Source organism: Hordeum vulgare, chromosome 5H (genome assembly GCF_904849725.1).
Source record: "Hordeum vulgare subsp. vulgare chromosome 5H, MorexV3_pseudomolecules_assembly, whole genome shotgun sequence".
NCBI lineage: Eukaryota > Viridiplantae > Streptophyta > Magnoliopsida > Poales > Poaceae > Hordeum > Hordeum vulgare.
In genome coordinates this window covers 584,865,045-584,879,807 of record NC_058522.1, presented here as the reverse complement: position 1 = coordinate 584,879,807, position 14,763 = coordinate 584,865,045, and the positions used below count along the sequence as shown (strand labels likewise).

The 14,763-nt window shown below is 44.4% G+C and overlaps 1 protein-coding gene across 1 annotated transcript; it reads right to left on the bottom strand.

Moving 5' to 3' along the window:
* Positions 1–3,023: 3,023 nt before the first annotated feature.
* Positions 3,024–8,523, bottom strand: LOC123395224 (transducin beta-like protein 2). The gene is made up of 10 exons (XM_045090179.1): positions 8,240–8,523; positions 7,809–7,914; positions 7,237–7,297; positions 6,872–7,167; positions 5,465–5,604; positions 5,307–5,381; positions 5,133–5,223; positions 3,936–4,139; positions 3,793–3,837; positions 3,024–3,468 (listed from the first exon to the last, which is right to left on the bottom strand). Exons 1-10 carry the CDS (start codon positions 8,471–8,473, stop codon positions 3,383–3,385), a joined length of 1,338 nt encoding a protein of 445 aa, XP_044946114.1. The 5' UTR covers positions 8,474–8,523; the 3' UTR covers positions 3,024–3,382.
* Positions 8,524–14,763: the final 6,240 nt, after the last annotated feature.

Sequence of the window (14,763 nt, the reverse complement as noted above, 5' to 3'; positions counted from 1 at the left end):
TTATTGTTGATGTCGAACTACTGCTAGCACTAGAATCATCTTTGCAATTGTTAGGCTCATTTTCATAATCCGTATAATTTCTTAAAATTGCTATGTAATAATTAAAGATTGTAATTGTATCTATACACCCCCAACTCTAGGTTCATAGTTTATGTCTTTGCAAACTAGTTTAAAAAGCAGAGTTTCTTTTTCTTTTCTTATTGTTCTCTATGTCAAAAGAAGAAACAAAAGGAAATAAAATCTAGAATTGTGCTCTAAATTCACGGTGAACCTTTAAACACAAATACGCTTGAATGTGTGGGACTACAAATGAAACTAGAAAATGGTGATCTCCATGGCTATGTTGTTGATACTTTCATACTGCACTATATGTGTACCTTTTTTGGCTGCTTAGAGCATCTCTAGCAGACCCCGTATAATGCGAACCCGCAAAAGCCGTTTACAGTTCGAGAAAAACGAGTTTTGCGGGCCGGCGCGGGTGCGGACAGAGGCAGACCCCCCAAAACAGAGCTGTATAAAAGCATGTTCACAGAAGATGCTACTATACGGATCTTCAATGCGGGGTCTGCTCGGGCGCTACCCTGTTGACCCGCAAACCGAATACCCCGTAAATAAGAATTACTCATCATGTGCAGAGTAACTAGAATGCCAATACTACAAATACAGTAATCATCCAAAGTACAATACTTATTCAAATCACGGTAGCAAACTAAATGAATGTCACACATGAATACAAAACTTGTCCCCGTACACAAATCACACATGAATGAAATGAAAATGAATGGAAAATGGAATGATACTATTCCCCAGCCCTTTGCCAATGGTCCTCAATGAGATCTTTCTGAAGTTGACAGTGGGTGTTTGCATTTTCAATCTCCCTATAGGTCTAAAGAAAAGCTCTAATTCAGTTAGGCTCTCTAGCTAGTTTGACATGGCTGCCCACATTTTCATAGAAGAACTCCAAGTTCATGCCTCTCTCATCTTCGAGAATCATATTGTGGAGAATAACATAGCATGTCATGATGTTTTTTAAGGATCGCTTGTCCCAAAACCGAGCAGGACCACGAACAATGGAAAACCTAGATTGCAAAACCCCAAATGCTCTTTCAATGTCTTTTCGGGCTGCCTCTTGTGCCCTTGCGAATTCAGACTCTTTTCTACTTTTGGGGTCTTTGATGCTCTTCACAAATGTGCACCAAGAAAGGTATATACCATCTACAATATAGTATCCTTTTGTGTATTCATGCCCACTGATAGTGTAGTTGCAAGCGGGAGCATCACCACTAGCAAGTCTAGCAATCAAATGAGACCGTTGCAACACATTAATATCATTTAGAGTACGTGGCATACCAAAAAAACAATGCCAAATTCATAAATCATGTAAAGCTACGGCCTCCAGCACAATTTTTGCATCACGAGACTTGCCACAATGCATTCCCTGCCATGCTTTTGGGCAATTTTTCCAAGTCCAATGCATACAATCTATGCTTCCTAGCATGCCAGGTCAACCTCTTCTTTCGTTAAATGCCATCAATTTTTTTGTGTCTTCCTCGTTCGGTGCGCGAAGATATTGAGGACCAAAGACACGAACAATCACTTTCGCAAACCTACGTAGTGACTCAATTGTACTATCTTCCCCAATGCGAAGGTACTCGTCGGTATAGTCAGCCGGAACGCCGTATGAAATTACCTTCATAGCTGTCAAGATTTTCTGATATGCACTAAATCCCTTCAAGCCCACGACATTCCTTCTTTGAGTAAAATATCGACAATTGGCCTCGCAAGCTTGAACAATTTTAACAAAGAGGGATCTGCGCATACGGTACCTTCTCAGGAAGAGGTGCGGCGGGTATGTTGATTGGCGGCGAAGTAGTCTCGCATCAGCATCTCGTTGCCGAGATGGCGATTCCGAGGAATGCAAAGACGGCCGACAGTCGATCCACGCCGCCTCTTTCGGTTCTCGTCTTCGTGCTCCTTCGCGGCAAGGGCCATCACCAAGGTGTGCTAGCGAAATGTGAGAAGCATCATCTCAACATCTGAGTCATCCGAAGAGGATGAATCCTCAAGAAGAAACTTCTCGCATAGGCTCAAGTCCATCTCCGGCGGTGGCTCTCCCGCCACCGTGGATAGGCGGCTCCGGGGGAGCCGGTGCAGCGGTTCGGCGGAAGAGGGAAGCGGCGAACCAGCGGCGCGATTTGCCCCGAAGATTCGGCTGGTAGCGGCGCCCCAGAGCCGGCGGCGGGCTGGGAGAACCAATGGCGGCGCGGCGGGGGTGGGGAAAGGGCGTGGGCTGAAATGCCCGTCCCGCCAACCGTTTCCATGCGATACAGGGCACTGTATAGGCGAGGTGGAAATCTGTGTTTTCGCGAGTCGAGGAGGGGATTTTGCCGCGCCCCTCAAAAAAATTTACGAGTCGAACGAGTTTGCGGGATCTGATTTGGCAGCATTTTCCGTCCCGACCCTTATTTTGACAGTTATTTTACGGGACGGGACGTTATACGGGTCTGCCAGAGATGCTCTTGTTGTAGGGCGAAAAGCCCATAGCCGAAAAATTTGTATTCATTGTACGTACCTCTTGCTTGGCAAATAAAAAACAGAGCAAATTAAGGTGCTTCATCCGGTCCTATTTAGTCTGCATATTAATTTTGTCCGAAATTAAAGTATCTTTAATTTGACTAAACCTATAAAAAATGTATCAAACGCTCACAATACCAAATCAATACTGTTAGATTCGTTAAAAAATATAGTTTTATGAAATGTATATTTGATATTATAGATCTTGATATTTTTTAATATATATTTGGTCAATTTTTGTGAAGTTTGACTTGACACAAATCTAATATACGAAGTAAAAAGACCAGAGGAAGTATATAAGTGCATAGAACCTGCGGATAGTTATCTAATGAAGTACTCCCTCCGTCCCAAAATACTTTATACTAACTCTAGTATAAAATTGTACTAAGCTTAAGATAGTTATTTTGGAACGGAGGGAGTATGGTTAAAAGGTTGGTGCGAAGGACTTATTTGACATTCCCAAAACATTCGTTTCCTCCATAATTTAGTCATTCTGTCCATCAAAATGTAACATTTCGAAAGCATGAAGGCATTCCGCAGAAACTATGGGGCTTGAGCATTAGCACATAGTCGCACGGATTCGAAACCATCCCCAGAAAAACTTTTAAGTTACTTCCAGAAAACAACAGATTCACAGAGAAACTATAGTACAATGCTATCTCTTTTTCTGTAACTCTCGCTATGTTTGACAACTCTCGCCAGTAAGAGCTCACGGCTACTCTCAAGGGAACCAAACCGCGATAACCTCTGCCCTTGTTTCTTTTTGTTCCCTATCTTGTAGAGGATGAGCAGGACACCATCGAGATGCTTATGTCGAACTGACCTCAGGAGCTAACCACAGTTTCACCTTTTTGTCGTCCCCACAACTTGCTAACACAAAAGCAGGAGCACCACCTGAGATAATCAACAAACAAAGTGATTTAGACAACGTAAACACATATCCAGGCTGGAACTCTACAACAGAAAACCACATCAAATAGTTTACAGATGGTGACATGATGGATGAGCGAGCACGACACATGAAGTGCATCACCTATCAGATCATATATCGGTAGTATTGCGCTGACCCAAGGGCTGACAAACTAAACAGATCCCAGTACACATTTGCCATTGTATTCGCGCCACTAACCTAACCTAAGCAGATTCCTAAAAACCCTAGTGCAAAATCTAGCAAACAACAGAGATGCATATCACAAAGAAATGTAGATAAAACATTACCATTTGGAATAGTCCGTGGAGCCCAAGCAATGCCAGAAATAGCACCTGAGTATATACAGAAAACACGTCAGCTCATACATCTTTCTTTTAGAGCAGGAGAACCTAAAGAGGATTCACCCTGGAAAATATAAAAAATTACACACCTTCATGAGCCTTCTCGGCTGTATCCAAAACCACACCAGTTTCTGCACATAGCCATTGCAACGTCGATCCACTTGTCACAGCCAGAACTATACCATCTGGGGAGATGCCCATGTGTTCATACAGGCAAGTAGAGCCTTTCGAATCATGCAGAGGGACTGGCAATACTCTCAAGGTTTTGGGATCCTCGTCAAGGTGATACCTTACTGCAGAAGTAACAGAAATCATTAACTCCGGAGAAAGAGTTGTACACTGCAGCATCTGAAAAAAACAGGCTAACAGTTGACAAGTACCATGACCTCAAAAGAGACTATATAATCATGCAAATGTGACAACTTTAGCCATGTCCACTACACCTCAATAGCCTAAACTGATTGATTAACGTTTTCTTTAAAGAAGGGCTCATCTACCTTGGTGAAGAAACGCAAAAAATAAAAAGGTTTTCATGCATTATCCTTGATGTAGACCGAGCAATCCCAAAAAGAATGAGAAAATAGGACGCAGAGTTTCTGCTCCCGAGCTCATTTGAGTTTGGTGAACAGTAAAATCGAACAAAATTCAAAAAAAGTTCAAAAAATCCAAAAAAAATTAAGACCAACATTGACAAAAGTTTTAAGTGCGTGAAAAAAATGGGCATAAAATAACATTCCTACAAGGTTTAGCAAAAAAAAACAAAATTGATGCTCTGAAAAGCGCATTTTCAGAGTATCGATTTTGTTTTTTTTGCCACGACTTGTAGGAATGTTATTTCATACCAAAAAAAATTACACTTAAAACTTTGTCAATGTTGGTCTCAAAAAAAAACAGAATTTTTTGAACGTTTTTCGATTTACTGTTCACCGAGCTCAAATGAGCTCGGGAGCAGAAGGGCATATGGGATATATATAAAAATACTCCTTTAAAATGTAGTGATCCAAACGCTCTTATATTTCTTTACGGAGGGAAAAGAAGCTGAATGACTTTATGTCAACTTCCAGTAAACAGGGTTAACATATTACTCCCTCCGTTCCTAAATATAAGTCTTTTTAGAGATTTCATTAGAAGACTACATACGGAGCAAAATGAGTGAATCTATATTCTAAAGTATGTCTAAATACATCCGTATGTAGTTTTTTAGTAGAACCTCTAAAAAGACTTATATTTAGGAACAGAGGGAGTAAAAAGCAACAAGCACAACGGTTGGTAAATATAGCACATACCATTGATATTCCATACTCGAATGGTACCATCTTTTGATGCAGTAATAATCTTCTCAGAATCCGGAGTGAAACACAAACTAGTAACAGCACTCTGAATTCAAAACTTGTCAGACTCCACTCACAGGAATAGATTGAAACTTGCGTAAAAAAAATGTAAGCAGGGACGAATTTGACCTTGTGACCCTTGAGTTGCATAACCCTGTTAACCTCCTTCACTGAACTATCCTTCGAATAAACAATCTCCCACACCTAAAGAACATGTGGATATTATCATAACAGGAAAACAGTCGATGAGCAAAATAGTGAGTTTTATTACAATGAACACTACCAACCTTAACATCAGCTGTGAAAGCTGCAGCAGCAATGAAGCGGCCATTTGGGGATATGTCAGCCATATTGTTTTTTAACTGATTAGTGTCAACTGTTCCCAACTCTTTGCCACTCTTTCCATGCCATATTTTGATATCAGTTGCTGCAACATTTTTCAAAAAGAAATGTTAATATAAAATAGAACTTGTAATCTGGAATGAAGTCCACAATGTCACACAATTATATCTTGTAAATTTATGATATGTCTGCATATTTCTAGTGCACATGTGTTGCATAAAAAAATGCATGTTGCTTTGCAAATAATAGATGCAAAACAAATAGAAGCATAACTTTATTCACAAAAAAAAATAGATGCACAACTTCAGGCTCATGGATCAAGAAAGGAAAGCAGAGGCGTTTTTTTCTATAACTGCCCCTAAACATGCCATAACTGCCCATTTCCTCGATCGAAGCATGGGGGGGCTCCACGTTTCACATGCTACCCAATAGCAAAAATAAGTGCGACTTTAATTTGCCAGCTACCAGATTGGGAAGAGAAACACCGTGGAGTGCCAAACAGAGAACCTCAACCGATAGCATCACGTGCACGCAGAAAGCACAACACCAGTTGGACTATCAATTCATTCTAATGGTATTGCAAGCAAGTAACAACCTATTAGGTCTTTTCAAAGAATATAAATACAAAATGACCAAAAATTGATGCCCAATTAATTCTGTAGAGTAGTTCGACAGGTTGATCGGGACAACTGAATGGTGAGGCAGATGGTTGACTATTTCCCTCACTGATCCAGTTTTATAAACTGGCGTTTCAAAACATCATACCAGCCCCAAGAAAAGAAAAAGTCCTTGCTACCCTCAATCCCACTATATGCATGCACCTGAAAGATCCAGGCTAATTAGAGACGGGTCAGGTCACCATGCACCCGTTAATCAGCACTTAGTTATGAAGAGTGTATATTACTTCCAAGAGCAATGGCAGACTTACAGGAGGAGGCCTGTGGATTTTTGTTTACCCTCCTCCTGCAAGTCTAGCATTTTTGTTTTTCACAAAAGAAAGTCTGGCATTCGTGTATTCCCATATATGTAAGTGAAACATGGTGCAGCGTTACTCATTAAAGCTTACTAGTTTAGTAAATTTCAGTAAAGCTTACTAGTTTATTATGCATTCTACACTGTACAGTACTGCTTGCAGCATACATGAAAAAAGCTCTAGCTCATATACAGTATTACGATTCATGGCGAAATAATGAATGGTAAAATAAAAATTAAGATCTAAATTGACACATTAATTATGCATGTTCGCAGCTCATTGCATCTTGATTTAGAGGCTACTTATTGCAGTAAGCAATCCTGATTCATGAGTAACTACTTAAAACGGAAACAATCTTAAGAATGTACACAGCCCATACCTTCAGAGCAAGAAATCACTATTGTGCTCCCATCACCAGTCCCATGAGTCGCACGAGCTGCCGCAAGGTTCAGCACTGATTCCTTGCCATGAATCTTTTTGTGATCCCACTTGATCTCAGGAGGAGAAAGCTTGCCCTGCTGTTTGTTTCCCCCAGTTGGAGGAGCACCAACATCCGCATACATGTAGAGCGACGAGCCTAACAGCGCCTGTGCTGCCACAACAACGGATGATGACCCTTCTGAGTAAGCGATGGCAGTGGGATGTGCCCCAGCAGGCAAGTTTATCTTCAGAATCCTGCAAAACCCTCGTCATGTTAGAATATGTTGTAACAAGGGATAACTCGCATAGAATGAAATGACTTACTTAAAGCTCTTGCTTGACGCATCATCGATCCTGAATACTCTCACAACCCCATCCGCGCATACTGCCACAAGAAGATGCAGCAAACATATAAATACTGAAATTCGGGGAAGCGGACATGATTGGTTGATCAAATGCAACGTTTCCCAAACTGGTTGAGTCATTCCAAGGCAGGATCCTTTAATTATCACCAAACAAGCCGCATGAGCTTGACAAATAACTGAAGTGTGCGAGAAAATTTGAGAAAGTTATGGCCCAAAACAAATAGATATCCTTACAGCTCCATCCGCACATGCTACTGCCTCGAGAAGAGCAGCAAACATATAAATATGAAACAACGAATTCAGGGAAGCAGCTGTGATTGGTCGACCAAGTGTGATGTTATGCAAACTGGATGATTGGTGCCCAGGTGGAAACCGTTTAATTTATCACTAAGGCGCGCCGTATCAGCCAGACAAATAAATGAGGCTTGCCATATCAGCCAGACAAATAAATAGATAGGAGGGGAAATTAAAACGTTTCTGTGCGTAAGCATGATAGATCCTGATCGAATGGCAGGCTGAGGGTAGGCTCACCGGTGGCTAGGTTGCAGGCGTCGCTGGAGAAGTCAAGCGCAGTGACGCAGTCGGTGTGTCCCCTGAGGGTGTTGAGGTCGAGGCGGTGGTGCTTCTTGGCCGCCTCCTGGAAGAAAACACACAATTCAGCTGAGACCACACTCACCGCACATTCCAATATGTCTATTGAACTATGCATGTATACATTCCAATAGAAAGTGCAGGAATGGATGCTCTCCTACAATACACTCCGAATCTAATCGGTAGTGAACACAGTTGCCTGCAACCGAAGACAGCATGGATCCCTATCTGTGAGAGTAAGATCGATACTAGCTAGTATGTGCGCGGGATCATGGATCCCTGTATGTAACTAGTAGTAGTATGCAGGATGCGTGTGAGCGAGATGGGGGTGGAGACAAGATGAGATGAGATGAGATGAGATGGGGGTGGACCTTGTCGGCGGCGGAGGCGTGGTGGTGCTGGGGCCGTCCCTTCTTGTTCTGGGCGGCGGGGCGGACCTGCTTGGGCAGGTCCGGGGCGGCGGCGACGGCGGAGGGGGGCACGTGCGCGATGTCGGCGCGCTTGCGGCGCAGGTAGCCGGCGAGGAAGACGAGCGCGACTGCCCCGCCGAGCAGCACCGAGAGGAGCGGCACGGAGAGCGCGTACGCGACCTGCACCGCCGCCATCTCTTCTCGCTCGCCGGAGAGGAGGTGTGTGGAACTGGAACTGGATCGGCTTTCCTTCTGTGCTCAGGAAGAAGAGAGCGGCGTGGCCGCGTCGGCTGGGCCGGGCTGGATGGGCCGCGTCAAATTCTGGGCCGAGCAGCCAGAGCCTCCTCGTAAGGGAAAATACCGTGGCCCAACCCGCATCTCTCTCTACAAATGCATGGAGACATGAAGGATCGAGGAACCCGAAGAGCATCTTCAACGCGCGCCCAAAAAATGCCCCACGTGTTAAAACCATCGTTTGTGTGCGTCTGAGAGAAGAAAACAACATTTTAGCAGACGCTCTAAAATAAAATGTGTATGAAAAACTTTAACGCACGCGCTAAAAGCGGTATCCCGGACTGCAAATTTTAGATGTCGGACTATGCGTGCTGTAAAATCTGGGCTGTTGTAGGTGAGGATCTCGGATTGGATACCGTGTTTTTGTGCATCTGAAAAATCACTTTGTCGTTTCCGTGCGTAAAAACACTATTTTGACGCTGTAAAAGAATTATGGGAACTATAACTCAGTTAGATAAGATTTTAATTTGGTCTCGTTCATCGCTAGCATCATCCATCTAAGAGCATCCCCGACAAAAGCGCGCAGGCGCGGCGCGCAAAAGTAATTTTACAACGCGCACAAAGGTCTTTTTGCGTGCGAGTAGGCATTTGCTTCACCGGACGCTGTAAATTTTAGCACGCCGCTGTAACGCTTCAGCAGGCGTGCTAAAAGTTCAGCTCGCCACCCATATTTCAACCATAGTTCATAGATAGAAATTACTCCTCGTCGATATTTCATAGACAAAAACATAGTTCATAGATAAAAAAAAGATGAAAAGGATAAAAACTACTCCTTGTCATCTTCCTTCGACTTGCTGGTGTCCTCCTCCGACTCCTTCATCGTGATGAATGCGTCAGCCCATCATTCATCGTCGGGGTCCCAGGTCGACGCTTCTTTGAGCTTGATATTGAAGAGTGTGTCCTGCTTCCGCATACGCTCCTCGCGATAGGTGGCTCGCTCCACCCTCCTTTGTGTAAAGAATCCACGCTCGTCGAGGACGCCCTGCATGAATTGTTGGCACCACACCGCTATGGCATGCTCGTCCATCTCAGCGATGCCGAGGCAGCGCTCCCGCCTCGGTACTCGCGACAGTCCTCTTCAGTGCCAAGCAACTGGGGAGGCGCGAGCCGCTGCGCCCACTCCCGCATGATCACCTCGGGGAAATTCATCTCCCTACGAGGCCCCTGGAGGCGCCATGCCGCCGCGTCGTGCGCGGGCGGTGTCGTCGGCATTGTCGAAGCCGAGGCGCATCTCGCCGAAGCGGATCTCAACGGAGAAGGTGCCGGAGGGGCACGCATGGACGCTGCGTAGCCCGAGTTTCTCCGACGGCGCGGTGGCATGATGGGGCGACGGCGGCAAGGCGAGAAGGAAAAGCGATGAAGAGGGCGCGTGGCGAAGCAGAAACGATGTGTTTTACAGTAAGATCAGCGTACAGATTATTGGCAAAAAAAAAACGGACAGACCGGCTAGAACACATCCCAAGTCACTACCATGTCGAGGTCGACCGGAAGTCATGGCAGTAATTATGGGGTATAAAAGTGCCATCAAAGATCACGATTTTTGCATGACGACTCGCTCAAACATCTATCCCGACGGGTGACGTGCGACATCATAGGAAGATGACAGATACGGCGGCTTGCTCAATCTGCCATGCTGACCTTGATTCGTGGCGACACTCTCTGTTGGATTGTCGGATGGCCAAATGTGTTTGGGCACTAATATGGATGTTATCATTTCAAATCAAACGGACGATGCTAACACGTACTCCCTCTGTAAACTAATACATGTGGGCTATCTGATGGGCACGGAGGCGGGTAATACACGATGAGCAGTTCCAGCACATCCTGCTTTGTTACAAAATTCTTGGAAGAATTGGAGTCATCATCTCTACTCTACATCCCCGCTGACATAACCAGGGACAAGCATGGAACGCTCAGGTGTATGCATGTACGATCCTCGGAATTGCACCAAGCTCGTTCGCAGTTCATGTTGGCATGCAGTTGGCTAGCTCCGGTTGAGCATGATTTTAAGATCAACGCCGACGGCGGTGTCACTAGAGCTGAAACACAAGGTGCGTCAGCGACAGTCTGCAGGAATAAGCAAGGCCAGTATCTTGGCGTCTCCGCTTTCCACGGCCCCGTCGATCCGACGACACTTGAAGCACGTGTTGTCAGCGAAGCTTTGGTCCTTGCTGCATGCTGATCTTCATGGTATGCATTGCATCTGACTGTTCTGAGGTTGTGATGGTCATTCAAAAGGCAGACCGTGTCGCTATACTATCATTCTTCAAGATATTATCGACCGCCGTGAAGGTTTTCGACAACTGAGATTATTCATGAGAAGCGGAAGGAAGCTCATCCCTTCGCGAAAGCAGCTTCTTCTCTTTCTTTTGGGTGTCATGTATGGCTTACTACTTTGTCCGATTTAATTTGTATTCCTATGAACATTGAGACTTAATAAATGTTTACCGATCCTCAAAAAAAAGTAATATAAGTGTTTTATTCAGAAAAAAAAATCTCTTTCATTCATGACCAAATATTTTTAGGAAATCATTCCTGACCAGATTGCTACCGAGAGTATTTGTTGGGCACGACGTTGGTGAGCGACCCGACGACTACCACTCTGGCTATGCAAAAAATAATTGTTGAAAGTAAAAGAATCCATATAAGCCATGCGTCAGGGAGACCGTTAAGGCCTTGTTCGGTTCTTTAAGAATGAGTGAAGTCTGTTTTGAACCCTGAGAGCGTAGGCAGCGACACAAATAAACCCCGACGTCCAAATCCCTGAAGTCTCTGTCCTGTAGTCTCTAATCTCGGTCATAATGGCCCTTTAGCGCGTATTAGGAGGGGATTAGCCGACGTGGCACCGTGGGGAGGTGGGACTGCTAGTTTAAACGGCACGCTGGTTCAGCCACTGCGAGACCGTGGGGAAGCAGGGAGGGGAACCAAATTAGGGTTCGCGAGGGGAAGAGAGAGGCGATTGGCGGCGGAAGCGGTGATGTCGTCGGCGTCGCTCGGCTCATCTGCTTCTCGCGGCGGAGGGATTTGCCGGAGAGGTGCAGCAGCAAGGTCGTCGGTGCCCTATCGGGAGGAGCCCATGGAGTATGAGCCGGCGATTTGTTGCCCCCGCTGCGGGAAGAAAGCGCCGCGGTGGATTTCGTGGAGTCCGGCGAACCCTGGAAGAAGGTACTATGCATGCGTTCAAGCTCAGGTATGCTCTGATCTGATGTGTTCTTTCGCCCGTGCTTTGTTCGTCGATTTGCTCTGTTTTTTGCTATGCCCTCTGACGAACACTGCACCAATTGAACAGCACGGCTTCATTCAGTGGCATGATGGGCCTACAACTCTATTTTTGCGTGTACTGCTTGGAGATCTTCGAGACAGAGTGTGGAAGCTGGAGGCATATATCGATGCACTGTCAACTGAAGGAGCTTCAGGAGCTGCTGCTGCTGTAACTGACGGAGTGATGAGAGGAAATGAAAAAAATGCATCAGTTAGTGAGAAATGTGTTAGCAGGGAGATGTTGTTGTATGGCATAGTGATATTTCTGTCTGATATGTTAGTAGGGATGATTTTAGGCTAGTGAATCAGTTAGTAGCGAGTTGGAGGCAATGTACTTGAGACAAGTTTGAATGAAATTCAAGTTGAAAATCTTTTCGTGAGATATGCAGTGCCATTGCTCTCTTTTTTGTATGTATCAAATGTATCAAATGTTATGAGTTTGCTGTGAAAAGGAATAAAAGATCATTTTGACAGCTTTTTTTGTCAAAAATATGTGCATAGCTTGCTGTGAAAATCAGTGCTATCTCCTAGACAACAGTAATATAGATCATTTTGGCAACTTGCTATATAACAGGAAATTTGTAAAGGGCAAGATCACACGTAGAGACCAACTAGTTCACAGTACATTGCACATAATCAACTAGTTCACATCCAACATAACCACAAGTTCATAGGGACACCCAGATCCAAAATAACTAGTAGTTTGACACCAACATGACCATAAGCTGACATGGTTTGATCCACACAACCAAAATAATCATGAAAGGAACAACTTCAGTAGTTCCCACTTGCTGTGAAGTAAGCCATGAACCCTCCTGTGCTCCTGTGCCCCTGTTGTGCTCCTCTGCCCCTACCAACATTAGAGCTTCCTCCAGGTGCTTCATTTGTACTTCCTCTCCCTCTCTTTGCTCCTCTACCCCTGCCAGCAGATGTGCTTCCTCCAGGTGCTTCATTGGTAGTTGCTGCAGAATTTCTCTTAGCTCTAGGAGGTCTAAAGCTTGTAGTAGCAGGCTGAGTGTTTGAGGCGGATGCATTTGTAGGTGTCCTTCTTTTCAAAGCTTCAGTATGTGCTTCCTGCATTTGCATCAAAACAGAACAAAGAAAGGTCAGTTGCTACTTACAAAAACAGAGCATACAGTTGTATTGTGCATATTAAACTGTCAACTAACTTACCTCAGTATCCCTCAGTTTTTTTTCCTTTCTTAGCAAGAAATGCCTTTGCTTTTTTGGTCCTATCTGGATTCTGTAGACAAGAACATTTGTTGTGTCCCTTGGACTTACATAATCCACAAGTGATCTGAATGTCATGTTTGCTCAGCTTCTTCCCCTTGGGTGCTTCTCCCTCTTCTCTCCTCCTGTCATTTCTAGTCAATTTCTTCCTTGCTCCTGGCATGGCAATATACCCAGGTGCCACTGGCCTAGGGTTTTGAGAAACTGGCCAATTTTCTTCACCCTCTACTGGTTGCAGGCAATGTTCATATATCTTGTTGAATGTCTCAATGTAATAGCACTTGTGAATGAAATCTTCTACCTTTTTTCCACTCTTGTAGATAGCACTGATGGCATGAGAGCATGGAAGGCCTGCTAGCTGAAAATATCCACATGAACATGTCCACTTCTCAAGGTTAACTGTGTACCTCTTTCTTCTTCCTAGCATATGTCTGACCTCAAATCCATCTTTTCCATTCCAAAGTACCTCGAGATATTGTGTCCTTGCAATGCTGACCTTTAGTTTTTTGAATATGTTTGGGCAAATCTTTCCTGTCCAGTTAGCACTTTTGGTTCTCTGCTCTTGAACTCTGACAAGTATTTTTTTTCTTTATCTTATCCTGCTGAGAAATGATTGGGAAGTATCTTGCTTCTATGATGGCATTATTGAAGGACTCACATAAGTTGTTGTCAACCAACTCACAATTTGAACCAAGTGGAAAAAAAGCCCTAGCCCAGTGATGTGGCTCTGTCCTCATGATGTCTTGTGCACCTTCAGGTTTTTTTTAGCTAACTTGGCCTTGTTGTAGTTGAAATCCTCCCTATTACCACACTTTGCAATTGCCCAGAATCTTTTTTGCAATTCATGGTCCCTGTGCTTCTTTCTCCAATTGGCATATATATGCCTAGCACACATCCTATGTTGTGCCCTAGGCAAATAATCTCTCATGCTGTTAATTAATCCCTACAAAATAACACATGTGACAAAGCATTAGATTAAAAATCCATATATAAGACAAATCCATATATGACAGAATGATACATAAGACAAAACATATATATTACAAAAGAGGTAATAGCACCCCAAGTCCTAGAACTTGCATGGCATCTGATAGTTTGGTCCTAGAACTTGCAAAGTGCACCTATTTGTTCCTAGAACTTGCATGTGTGGTGCAGATTTAGTCCACAGCCAGTCACAGCGTGCCAAGTGGATAGGTGGGTCAGGTTTGGTCATTTTGCGCCCAGGCCCTTGCGTTTAGGACTTATTAATCGGGTGCTGTCGGCAGAAACCTGAGAAAACACCTGCATTTAATAACCCTGTGCTTACTTACTCCTCCCTCCTCCTCTCTGCTTACCCCCGCGCTGGAGACAGTAGCTCAGCAGCTCCCGTCGCCCTGCCCCTCTCTGTTTATCTTCTCCCCAGCCTCTCTGTGTTGTTCTTCAACAAGGTTGACGCGTGCAGCAATGGTGTCCTGGAGCGAGGGATCGTACTCCTCCTCCTCCTCTGACAGCGACGTCAGCAACCCGGTTAGCTTATCTTCTTCTTCTTTTCCTGCTCCTTCAGTTAGGGTTTGCACATTTGGGATTTCCTCACCAGTTATTCTTTTAGGCTCCTCCAACCATTTTGTGCGTGGAATGGAGAGGTCTAGCTGCAGATCTAAGTGCTAGATGTGAACATGAAGCCATATGTGAAAAATATGTTGCCTTTCAGTCAGTGGATA